This window comes from Alosa alosa, chromosome 18 (genome assembly GCF_017589495.1).
Source record: "Alosa alosa isolate M-15738 ecotype Scorff River chromosome 18, AALO_Geno_1.1, whole genome shotgun sequence".
NCBI lineage: Eukaryota > Metazoa > Chordata > Actinopteri > Clupeiformes > Clupeidae > Alosa > Alosa alosa.
In genome coordinates this window covers 14,080,257-14,093,136 of record NC_063206.1, presented here as the reverse complement: position 1 = coordinate 14,093,136, position 12,880 = coordinate 14,080,257, and the positions used below count along the sequence as shown (strand labels likewise).

The window sequence follows — 12,880 nt, the reverse complement described above, 5'->3', positions numbered from 1 at the left end:
AGATCCTAACCACATATGGTTGGTCAGCACAGTTTTTTCATGTGGCACACAGTAGTTTTGGTTCATTCACAAAACATTTAGCTTGTTGCCTGACTTTGAGGTTTTCCTGTTATCTAAATTAGGGTCTTTCTTACTCAGACCCTTCCTGGAATAGATAAGACACCTTAATCTATATGTCCGTGCTAGAATTAAAACCAGTTTTACTGCAGTTGTTTGGAATCATCCTAAACATCTGTCATTGTTTAAAATGTGTTTATTCTGTCGCTATGCTCTCAAAAAATACAAACAATGTAACAGAGTCTTGTCGAGCAATCAGAGCATGTTATTCACAGTATATACAACTAATATGGGCATCCCCATACCATACCAACAGAAATAACAGAGTAGAAATAATGAACATGTAGCAATATGTGATGCAACAAAACTACATTTGAATAATTTTACCAGTATCCAGTAAAAACCCTTACATAAAACTGCTTTAAATTCAATACATTTTAATAGTACTTACAAATACTCAACAAGACATGAACAATACATGTCCAAAAAAAAAAAAAATATATATATATATATTTATATAAATAAATCTCTTAGCTTTTGATGCACACCCTAAATATAACAATATCTAAAGTGCCTCAGAGGTTCACTACCTAACCTTAAGGTCCGCATACTGTATGCAATGCTTCTCACTACCAACACTTGACCTTGTGCTTCTAGGAGTCATTGCCGTTAAGTCAAAGGAGAGATTGTCTGTCTGGAGGTTCATTTAATTTAGCCCAGGACAATATATGAGGCCTTGTTTGTGAATGTCTGCCCTTTTTTGTTCACAGTGTAACCCTTCCAGTTACCTTCAGAGCAAAACAAGTGTGTATCTATGTCAGAGCCCTCGAGTCACTCTCTTTGATCACACTCAGATTAGTTACTCAGAAACCAGCCACTGGCGGACTGTGCGTAGCTTAAGCCACCAAAAACACACACCCAGGCACAGCTACCGGAAGCCATTTAAAATTGGCTAGAGGACCGCCTGCTGGCTGAGCATTTGCATTGCAGGGGTGACAACAAAGCCTGAGTACAGACTGGCTTTGCCAAGGTCCAGTTGTGTAGACCAAACATTTTGCTCAGCACAGCTCATAAAAACATTAGCAGTTATTATATTGACTTCATATATATATATATATATATATATATATATATATATATATATACAAATACAATTCACAGGATGTGGAGTAAAGCAGTGTGCATTCACACTGAACAGTCATCTCATCACTTCATTGTCTGTTTGCTTCCCTATGGACTTCTGTTTGACTTTGACATTCATAACGGTCAGTCAGGAAAGAGATTTCTTCACTACTGTAGCATGGTAATCAAACACTGGAAGAAATAAAGACGACAGACAAACAGACAAAATCATAAGCATGCTTTAAACCATGCATTCAGAAACTTCTAATATACAGACAAGAGTTTTTTTTTGTCTGAATGACTTATGATACTGTGCTTGAAGAGTTCAGTAATGATATGAGATTTTTGGAACTTTTCTCATGCGTAAAAACAAAAATACAGTAAGTGTCTATCCCTCTCTTCGTTGATCCTCCACTATATGGCAGGCAGCAGTAGGCTCCAGGAGTCACTTATGGCTCAGACACTGTGACGACATAAGTGCCGTGAAGAGGGCTTTGTCCTGTACTAGAGGTTTGGTCTGAGGGTTTACGGATGAATATTTCATAGCCCTAAAGCACCTTCAGAAATACATGGCAGGAGAGAGTCCCCTAGTTGCCTTCGGAGAAAGTAAATGAACTTCTCTGTTTTTAAGGGTTTGCCAGAAAGAAAATGCAAACCCCAGAGATGTACAAAGAAGGGGAAAAAAAACCGATCTGAAGCTGGTGATGTTCCCCCAGAAAAAAAGTTGTTGTTTTTCTCCATTTGCCTTCATTCTAAACAACCCTCTACTCCAGGACCAGCCGTCACTGGGCCAAACTACTCATTCCTTTCTGCGAACAGTACATGCTGCATGGACGAGTCAGCCACATGAGGATGTAACCACAACCTGGTCCACCCAATAAATCTGTCTCCTCTTTAGTGAGCCGTCAAACAGGTTGTGGTGGGTCAAGGGCTTCCTTTTCCTCACACCCCCTCATCTCTGCCCGCCCATCCATAACCTCTTTTCCACCCCCACCCCCCGGCTCCCCCTCCAGCAACAAGCATCCTCTTCACTGTTTGACGGCCTTCCTGTGGCTGTGCCTCGGTCCCTCGGAGCGCTTGCCCCGCTTGCTGCTGCTGCTGCCGCTGGCGCTGCTCCGGGCGGCTGCTCCGCTCCGCTCGCTGCTGCTGCCCCCCGCGCTAATCCCGCTGGCGCTGCCGGCGCTGCTGCTGCTGGCCTGGCTGCTGCACGTCTCCTGGGCCAGCGTGGGGCTGGAGTGGGCCCGCTGGAGCCCGCCGTCGGCGAAGAGGCGCGCCTCGAAGGCGGCAAGGTCCGACTCGCCGCTGCGGATCTTGGCCCTCAGCAGCATGGCGTAGGTCCCGTAACGGGTTTTCTGCCAGGGGAGGAGAAGAGAGAGCAGGAAGGAGGCTCTAAGTAATGATCTGATGTGTAGATGGTTGTCATGGTTCTAAGCAGATGCTATTATCCAAACATCCAACATCAGAATAACAATTAACAATAATAATAAACATGCGTTAACATTGTAGCATTGTATCAATTATGGCAAAACATCCAATTAAAAATAAAAGTAATAGTATAACAACAATATAATAATAATAATAATAATAACAATAATAATGTAAATTCTGGGGAAACTCTCCAGCTAGTGTATTGTATGTTGCATGAATTGATGAGTAAAAATAGCTTAACCTTTTTTTAGACTTGGCAAACAAACTTTCAACGAAACCAAAAATTCCATTGAAAACAAATTACAGTTAAAATGTGTTGGCAGAAAAAGTCTTTTGGCCTCATAAAGGGTTTAGTGAATTAGGACTGGAGAGTGACCTTGAACCTGTGAAGCTGCTTTGGTGTCTGAATAATGCATGAACTGAAGTCATGTATGAATTACTCATAGTGTGGGGAAAAATAGCCACACTGAAATATAGCCTTCACTTAAATGACCATGAATTCATGGAGTGGGTGGTGAGGAGAGAGACCAACTCACCTCAAAATCCAGATACTCTTCCCGCTGCTTGTGTTCCTCCAGCTCACGACCTTTAACCTTCCGATCTAGGGGAACGGTACGCAGTTCGGTCAACTCGAAAGACACCGCCCGAAATCGTGTTTCATGGGATTGGACTTGCTCCTCCTGTGGACAAAGAAACCTCTTCTTGATAAAAAGCTCCAGTACATTTATTTTATTCATTGGGATACATCATCAATATGTGTGAGTGACTGTGAACTTAGTTGCTAAGTGTTACTAATGTCACAGTTAAATGTTATAGACCCTTTCAAGAGAGTTCCATTATCAGCATCATAGTTGGCCCCACAAGACTTCTGTTTCAACATTCCATATGTTATCTTAATGCAGAGGAAGTAGATTGGGGCCCAAATAGAACGTTCAAGCATTGTTTTTGTTTTTATTGATGAAAGGGTCTATATTAGTTCAGCACCTGCAGAATTCTGAGCTAGTGGTCTCCTAAAACTACCATCAACTGACAACCAACTTTTGAAAAGAACAACTGAAAATCCAGAATAAAATTACGACCATTCTATGAATGTATTTTCATATAATATTGTGTTATATTATTTTAAGAAACATAAGAAAATATATCTCACACCAAATTATTTTATTTTCAATCTTGACATAAAAAAAAACTATTTCATATTATTTAATGCAAAAAAAATCTAATTTGAAGTTTTTTGGTAGATGACAACATATCTAAGATTCTAAAATGACAAAATGTCTGTTAATGCTACATTGTCACCACTTGCAGAACAAACAGCCACCCAAAACTGGTCAGAGACCCGAAGCCCTTCAGCCCGCTACACATAGTCAGAACCAGGTAGAGCCTTACCTGAGTGAGCTTTGTGGTCGATCCTGGCAGCAGAGGTCGGCTGAACTTCTTCTGGGAGCCAATGGCCGCTGGGAAGGGAGGGGCCGAGAACATGGACGCCACTGTGTTTATGCGTGTGATCCAGGACTGCATCTGCTCTGCGTTCCTGCCAGCGGCAGAGAGAGAGAGAGAGAGAGAGAGAGAGAGAGAGAGAGAGAGAGCTGCTCAGACAGGACAGGACAGGCTGCTCGTCGGCTCTGTACAGTGATGTGATAGACGAGGACTCGTCTAGAATAGCTTTCTAAAGCCCTGTGTGGAGACTTCAGATAGGAGATGAAAGGCTATTCTTGGCAGTATAAAGCTCATAGACGGACACTGAACTGACTGGTGTGAGAGACTTTGTTTGTTTGTTATTCTTGGGGAATAAATGTCCAGCACTGTGCAGGGAGAGCCGACTCCATGTCCCATATTTAGTGACCATATTGAACAATAATTCATAAAGTCAGTACTAAAGTACTAAACTAACAAAGGGTGAGTGAGCTGTGCTTTCCAGCAGTTCCAGAAAATATGCATGAGGAGTTGCTGCTAGTGCCTCTGCTGATGCTTGAATAAGCAAACAGCTCCCCGTGTGAGTAGCAGCAGGACTTGAAAGCAGCGGGGGCTATGTGGAGCTATGTGGGACTAGGCAGCGGGCAGCCACTGGAGCTGCGCTCGGGCTTTGTGTCCCAGAGAAGCTAGATGCCAGGCCAGGCCGCCCGTCTGAGCCCCGAGCTCTTCCAACGGTGCCAGTCATGCATTTAAACAACACTCAGGCCGCAGAGCCAATCCACAGCTCGGCATCTGTCTGCAAAGAGACTTCTAGAGGATACTAATGGCCGCCTCCTGGTCAATTTCGGTTCATTTTGCATTATTTGTTTCCCTTTAATTCCTATTCGAGAGCAAAAAAGTCAGTAATACAGTCAGTTTAGTCTGACATTGAAAACTGAAGTGATTATCTGAAGCAAGTCACATCATACTCATATACACATCATCCTCATCACATCATAAACCATACAAAGTGTTTTGTATGGTTTATGAATAAAGCATCACTAACTGTGTCTTTAACACACATCAGGCTGATCCTGGATCAGAGAGACTGGAGCTATCCTTATAGAGAGGCAAGAGACTCACGGGGCCTGGAAGAGGAAGACCCTCCAGTCGGCTGTGCGCAGGTAGAAGACGTTGGGCCTCTTGCTGTAGTCGGCTGCTCTCATGGCCAGCGCGTGATGAATGGACACAGCGTTCTTCAAGTCCTCATCAGTCAGCTTGTCGGGCCGGTACTCTCCCTTTCACACAGAGCAGAGTAGGGAGGAATTAATAACTAAGACATCAAGTATGTGTGTGTCTGTCTTTGTGTGCGTGTGTGAGTGTGTGAGAGAGAGAAAGATTATGAGGACTGAACCTTTTTACCTTATTGCCATTTACCTTTTGCAGGTACAAAACCAGGCCCTTCAAAATGGCGTAGAATGACTTCCATCCTCGTTTACCTCGGGGAGCTGAGAAAGATAATACACATTTACATCCCCAAGTACATGTATGTAAGTAGACTCTTTTATCTATGGTGACTCATAGTACAGCAATGGCAACAGCTCCCCCTGGGAACTGAGAGAATGAGCCCGCCTATGAATAGCCCTTAGTTTTACTGCCAATTACCTGCTTGTCAGTTTAAATGGGGATAGATACCATACAGACTACACAACAGAACATAAAAGTAAAGTAACACGTCATGTTTTTTTAGTCATGAGTTGAAAAGCAGCAAGGGGCCCCCATAGACCCTGAATTCAGGGTCTTTTGTCTGTCAGTGGAACTCACTCCGTTTGCCATCGATGTCGGCGTGGACCTTGCGTACAAGGAAGCCGTTCTTGTAGAGCTGGGCATTGGACTGCTGGGCCACGCTGACCAGCGGGTTGCCACCGCTGTTGATACGCTTCATCGTGTGGGATGCAGAGTCCGTTCGGCTCTCTGCCAGCTCCGAGAAGGACTTCCGCAGCTCCTCCTCGTCTCTGCGGAGGAGGGCAACATCAAAGGATTACAGCAGGGAAGCATCTTTTAGATGAGGAAATGCAGGTGCAATTGTGATAAGTTTCTACATTCCCAGGTGATTATTTTTATAATCAGGACACTAAGCCCTGTAACCACTGTATTCACTGAATAGCTGTGGTCACTAATTTTGCAATTACTTTCTAAAAATGACTGTAATATGTTTTAAAATGCTTAAAAGGGAGATGCAGACCTGATTGTTCCCATTCACATTTGAACAGGTCTCCTCCATAAATGAGGAGACCTGCACTGGTTGACTTCATCTTGTTCCACTCTTTGCCCTTGTGTCGTTTTCTTTCCTCCGTTCTCTCTTTGTTCCCAGACTTGTCTAAATAGTCTGTGATCTCTTTCTAGCCACTCACCGAGATTGCACCCCCCTCTCTCTCTCTCTTTCTCTCTACCTCTCTCTCTCTCTCTCTCTCCCTCTGCCACCCCCACCCCACCCCCCTCTCTCTCTGCTCATTTGTTGATATTGTCAGGTCTGGGTTGAGAAGCGCATTTCAGTTCTCAAACCAGCTCAGATTTCCAGGAATGTGTTCTGACGGTTCACCAGGGTCCAGTCACCCGTACAGATGGGGAGAGAGAGAGAGAGAGAGAGAGAGAGAGAGAGAGAGAGAGAGAGAGAGAGGGCGGTATCTGAATAAATCCAGCAGTGGCATGCACCCACAGCATGACAGAGTCTGAATCCGTCATGTCTGCACAAATCCGGTCAAGCAGTGTTCCCCTGACACATCCTCCAATGACCCTCTGTGCAGACATGAATAAAATATTTCCTAAATGCGCTTCATATCTATGCCACTGCCACCATCAAGGGAAACCTATTTGTCAGGTCACTGAGTTAGCACTCTGTCTTCATATCAGTCTCTCTCTTTCTTTCTTTTTCTCTCTATCTCTCCGTCCTGACTGGTTCGACAAAACCCTTCATGTGCAAGTTCTAGAAAGCAGATGTCATAGAGGGGATATGGGAAAACTGACCCCAGAATGTTGAATGAATGCAACACACGCAGGTCCTAATCTATAAAAGCTCTCATCTCAGCCTTAATGGGGTAGCCTGTAGGGGTAGGACACCCTGGAGGGACCGCATCTTTAAGGCCCTCTTGGTGATAATCTCCATCACTGTGTAAGACATATAAGGCACTGAGCACTCTCATCTACTCTCTCATCTGTTGCTTGGTAACTGCTGGCCTTTCTGTGAGCGTCGAGGAGAACGAGAGAATGAGAAAGGGAAACACAGATGGGTGGAGGAGTGGAGAGTTGGACATAGAAAGAAAGAAATGCATAACTGTGGGAGTAACTGTATGGAAAAAAATATATGAAAGAAAAGTAAGAAACAGAAATACTGTATGAGGAGGGGACAGAATTAGATGGATGGATAGATAGATAGGTGGGTGGATGAATGAATGAGTGGATAGATGAATATATGGATGGATGGATGAACAGATAGATAGATGTCCTGAAAGACAGTTGGATGGATAGATGGATGCATGGATGATTGTATAAATGGATGGACAAAATGGAGAGAGGCATACATCACACTCCCAAAGTACCCATATGGGAAGTGAAATGAAAAGGTGTTGGATAGAGAGGAGAGAGAGAATGGAGAAGGAGAGAGGATGGAGAAGGAGAGAGGATGGAGAAGGAGAGAGGATGGAGAAGGAGAGAGAGGATGGAGGAGAGAGAGGATGGAGAGAGAGGATGGAGAAGGAGAGAGGATGGAGAAGGAGAGAGAGGATGGAGGAGAGAGAGGATGGAGAAGGAGAGAGGATGGAGAAGGAGAGAGAGGATGGAGGAGAGAGAGGATGGAGAAGGAGAGATGATGGAGAAGGAGAGAGGATGGAGAAGGAGAGAGAGGATGGAGGAGAGAGAGGATGGAGAGAGAGGATGGAGAAGGAGAGAGAGGATGGAGAAGGAGAGGCAGCCTAGCAGAATAGGATGGAGGTAGCCAGAGAAAGGGAGAGATGAAGAGAGAGAGAGAGAAAGAGAGAAACAAAGAGATGGAGAGAGAGAGAGAGAGAGAGAGAGAGAGAGTAAAGAAGTAGGGTGCGGGGCCGAGACAGATTAAAGTGGCGCGCCTGAATGAAAGAGAATAGCAGAATAAAGGAGAGGAGACGGCGCTCCCACTGCTCACGCTCAGAAGCCACAAAGCCCTCGGGCGTGTGCGGCACAGCGCAGCGCAGCGCAGCCCAGCAGAGCCCAGCAGAGCCCAGCACAGCACAGCGGAGTACAGTATGTGGATGTACACCATCTGTGCGCGTGCGCGTGTGCGTGCGAGTGTGTGTGTATGTTTGTGTGTGTGTGCGCGTGCGAGTGTGTGTGTATGAGGACTGTGTGTGTGTGTGTGTGTGTGTGTGTGTGTGTGTGTGTGTGTGTGTGTGTGTGTGCAGTGAGAGAGAAAGAGTGTTTGTTTGTGTACCTGCATGCTTTGATGTGTGTTTGTGTATTATTATATAGTATTGCTGTGAATGAAATAGCACACACAGGGAACGCACTGGGATAGAAGTAATGACCCATATACTGTATGTGTGAGCTTGTGTTGGTAAAAGAATCCGCATGTTTGTTTGCAGATGAGTATTAGATAGATGCAAAGGCTGCCAATGTGTATGAGTGTGAGTGTGTGTGTGTGTGTGTGTGTGTGTGTGTGTGTGTGTGTGTGTGTGTGTGTGTGTGTGTGTGTGTGTATGCATGAGTTGATTTGTTTGCATTGAGAAGGAGAGTGTGTCTGCATGTACAGTATGTGTGTGAGTGTGAGTGAACGTCCTCGCCAGTGAGAGACTCCAACCTGTAATTACAGTGAGGCAACTGGGGAGCTGTAGCCATGGCAACAATGTCTGGAAAGCCAAAGTCTAAATGAGGGGCTCATGGCATCAGAGGGTCCACAGCACAAGGCCCTCAACACGCCCAAGCAATCGCACACACACACACACACACACAGAGAGAGAGAGAGAGAGAGAGAGAGAGAGAGAGAGAGAGAGAGAGAGAGAGAGAGAGAGAGACTACCGATCCAAATTCACCTCTTCAGCATTTACATTGTTTGTCAATAGTTCACTACACACACACACACACACACACACATACAGACACAGAGAGAGAGAGAGATAAAGAGAAAGAGAGAGACAACCTATCCAGATTCACCTCTTTTTCACCTCAGCATTTACATTGTTTGTTGATAGTTCACTACATGTGTTATCCTATCTTATCCATTCCTTGAATAGATTTCTTAAGGGTATATGGTTGAAGCTCAAAATCTAAATACTTCAAAAATGATTTACTGATCTATAACAAAAGAGGAAAAACATACATAAACATAACAATCAGTGGAGTTACATGTGTTTGAGATATATTGTGAAACTTACATGGTCCATTGCAACTTCTCATTCTTGATAGAGTGGTACAATGCCTGTGGAGACAAACAAAACACTGGTGAACATTGTGATATTCAGTGAGCTCCACTGCATGTGTGCATGTGTGTGTGGCCTAGTTTTGTGTATGCATGATTGATGGTCTGTGTGTGTTTGTGTGTGTGTGTGTGTGAGAGAGAGTCTGATTGTGTTATATGGGTGGCAGAATGGACTGAAATCCATACTCCAAATAGCTAATAATAGTTTGATTCACTCAGTGAATCGAGTGGCCACTTTCATCTTGCATCATCCAAATAATAATAATTTAAATAAATCACATATACTGTACAACACAAAAACATATAAAAGCACAATCTGGTCCAGCATCCAACACCTTCAAGTTGAAAGAATGAAGTGTCTTTATTTTCACCCTCCAACAACCACCAAAACTAACACATTATTGACCCAATCCCCAAAGTAGAAGCAAACATCCAGAGATGCCCACTACTTAAAAGACCAAAAAACCTCCAATATGGAGGACCAAACATGGGCATCTCATAACATCTGTGTGTTCTCATGCATGCAGAAGGTACCTTCTTCCTACGCGTCTGTGGGTGGTTTTGCCCATCCTGGATCTTCCCAAGAAGGTCAGGAAAAGCCAGAGGCTTGAGTGAGCGTGAGCGTGGGGCCTTGGTGTAGTTGAACGGGTCCATGACCCTGAAATCTCGCCCGCAGCGGACCGAGCACAGCGATCGCGAGCGGAGACGCCCAGTGGAGTGGATGCTGTTCAGCCCGATCATGATGAAGTGTGGCAGGGTTCACAATCAACTCAAAATGGGCTCTAAACTTCTGGAGGAGTTACAGTAAACTTTGAGGTGATTCAAGCTCCTTGTATCCCTTTTTTTGTTTTTGTGTTTTTTTTAAAAAGAAAAAAATGTTGGGATTATTTTGAAAGTTTTGAACCTTCTTTTCCGAAGACATCCCCAAGCAACGCACCCAGCAGATGTCTCAGTTTCTCGGTGGCTGTGCTAAACAGTTGCTGTCGAGTCGTCCTCGGGGCATGGTGGAAAGTGTGACATGTGATTCAAGCCCACACAGAGGACTTTGGGCGTGATGCATCCACTGCTACTTCTCATGCAAACGAAGGAGCGAGGTGTTGCGAGGATCCTCTTCCGCCATTTTCCCCGACAAAACATTCCACTCCGTGTCTAGCAGAACACGCAGAAGAATCTCTTGACTGCCTCTCATTCCCAGTAAGAACACTGGTGACCACATGTCTTTCTCATCACGCAGAAACGCAAGTTGAACAACTTCTCTAATGCACTGCAGACATGGGCATTGGAATCGCTACTAACGAGTAATGATCTCAGAGTCTCATGGTCTTCCCGAGATGTGTCACCCATTCAGTAGCACCCCCTAGAAAATTCCCCCTTTCAAGTGATGTCACACCGCATCTTCCTCTGGGACAAAGACAGAAACACACACACACAAACACATGGACTCTTCTCTCTCTCTCTGTCTCACACACACACACACACACACACATAGGGACAGAGAAGATGCCAACAAGACTGGCAGCGAGACCTTCCAGGTGATGGAGCGTGTATTGATCAGGCTGTCAGGTGCCGTGGCTCGGGAGGTCCGGGCAGGGATCCCTCTGCTCCCCCTCAGTGGACCCAACTCCCCAGCTTGGGCAAGCTAAACTTACAACAGCTGCGTCTCCACTTCTCCTGTCCACTAAGTTGCCCAAAAACACTTTCCTCTCCTCGCTTCTGCTCTCCTCTCCAGCAGTGGAGGTGGAAGCCCAGAGATTATTCCAGCGAGGGAACAAAAGGTTCTTTTTCTCTCTCCACAGCTGCTTCTGTCTTTCGTCCGTTCGCCTGCTCCTTTTGTGTGGTGCATGCTCAGGATCCGTTCTCCTTCTCCTTCTCTCTCTCTCTCTCTCTCTCTGTGTCACACACTCTCGCTCTCTGTGTCACCGGAGAACAAAATGGTCAGGCTCACAGTGCAAAGCATCTAATGAGGACTGAGTATGCTCGCCCTCCCTCTTCCCTACTCTCCCGCTCTCACCCCCCCCCCCCCCCACACACACACACACACCCTCCCTCCGTATCTTACCACCTCCCTCTCCCGCTCACTCAATGCGCATTTCTTTTCAGAGGGAGCAGCGAATCGCAGCCGCCACTTTTCCCTCTAATCCCTCCTCCCTTGAAGTGTCAATCATATCCCAGAGAGCATGGCTCTATTCCTCCTCCTCCTCCTCCTCCTCCTCGTCCACGTCCGACCCTGCTTAGACCACTGCCTCTTTCTCACAGGTGTCCCTCCCACGGGTCTCCCTGCACGGGTTTGACCGTTGCCCAGGAGACGGGCCGCCGCCACGGTGTTTTCCAGTGCGGAGAGAGGCATTTTTACCTGTTGCTCTGCTCTTCCTCCCTCCATTGAGGGGGCTGTGAAAGCATTCTGTGAGAGAGCGACGGATCGTGGGATCCTCAACTACATGCCTGTGTGTAGGTGAAATGTTTATGTAAAGACAGGCTGGCTGGCAGGGAGTCAGGGCACGGTTCGGGGGACGGAGAGAGAGAAAGAGAGAGAGAGAGTGAGAAAGATAGATAGAGAGAATAAGAGAGTGAGAGAGAGACAGCCGGATTGCTCATTTAGTGCAATGATTTATTTTTGGAAACGGCCAAATGTATCTGAACACATTTGAATGGCTGATCTTATCTGCATGCTCAATCCTGTATAATTTGCACTCTGCCCCTCTCTGCTAATCCTGACTCTCCTGCTCTGTTCCACTTCTCTCTTCTATCCTCTCCTCTTCTATCCTCTACTGTATCGCCTCTCCTCTCCATTCCTCTCCTCCCTTCCCCTGTTTTCTCTCTCCTCTCCTCTTTCCCCTCTCCTCTCCTCTCCTCTACTGTCTTCTCTTTTCTTTATTTTTTAAGATTCTCACTCCCCCTCTCCCTCTCTCTCTCTTTCCCTCTGCTCTTCTAGACAGCTCAGGGACTCAGCAGCACCTTGTAGAAAGCCTTTAATCAAATGTGACCTCCTTCCTCTGAATCTGCCCAGTGTGCCAGGGCTGTCTCTCTGTGGTGTTCCAGCGCCAAGGCTTCCTGCTGCTGCTGTTCTCCCCTCTCCCCTTGCACACAGAAAGGGTAAGTGGCGCGCGCTAGACTGTGACAGACAGTCGCTCCAGAGCCCTTTGGCAGTTCCACCGCTTCCCACCAATTATTCACTGCTTGCCACTTGTGCATGGTAGTTGTGCGCAAATAAGCAACACTTTGGCAAGAGCTGTGCAATATGAATACCACAGCGTTGACTAGTGTTCAACTTCCACCCAATTCTCAGTGCTGTAGTCCTTGATTCAACATACAGTGAACACAGTATAGGATGGTTAGCAATTAAAATGTTTAAAACATTGCAGGCTGATGCATAATTTATTTGGAACGGAGCAGTAAACTAAAATCGGCCCCTTTGAACAAAAAGCAGAT

General features: G+C 45.7%; 1 protein-coding gene across 2 annotated transcripts in view; it reads right to left on the bottom strand.

Moving 5' to 3' along the window:
- Window positions 1-235: 235 nt before the first annotated feature.
- The window catches only part of psda (pleckstrin and Sec7 domain containing a), a 26,129-nt gene continuing 13,484 nt past the window's right edge, over window positions 236-12,880 (bottom strand). The window contains exons 8-14 of one of the 2 annotated variants that reach the window (XM_048269645.1): window positions 9,408-9,451; window positions 5,827-6,017; window positions 5,425-5,510; window positions 5,146-5,300; window positions 3,997-4,141; window positions 3,144-3,287; window positions 236-2,531 (exon numbers count right to left, since the gene is read on the bottom strand). In XM_048269645.1, coding sequence (XP_048125602.1) covers window positions 2,208-2,531; window positions 3,144-3,287; window positions 3,997-4,141; window positions 5,146-5,300; window positions 5,425-5,510; window positions 5,827-6,017; window positions 9,408-9,451 — 1,089 coding nt within the window. In that variant the 3' untranslated portion in view covers window positions 236-2,207. The remainder of the gene's footprint in view (window positions 2,532-3,143; window positions 3,288-3,996; window positions 4,142-5,145; window positions 5,301-5,424; window positions 5,511-5,826; window positions 6,018-9,407; window positions 9,452-12,880) is intronic. The other variant, XM_048269646.1, reaches the window with a different exon arrangement.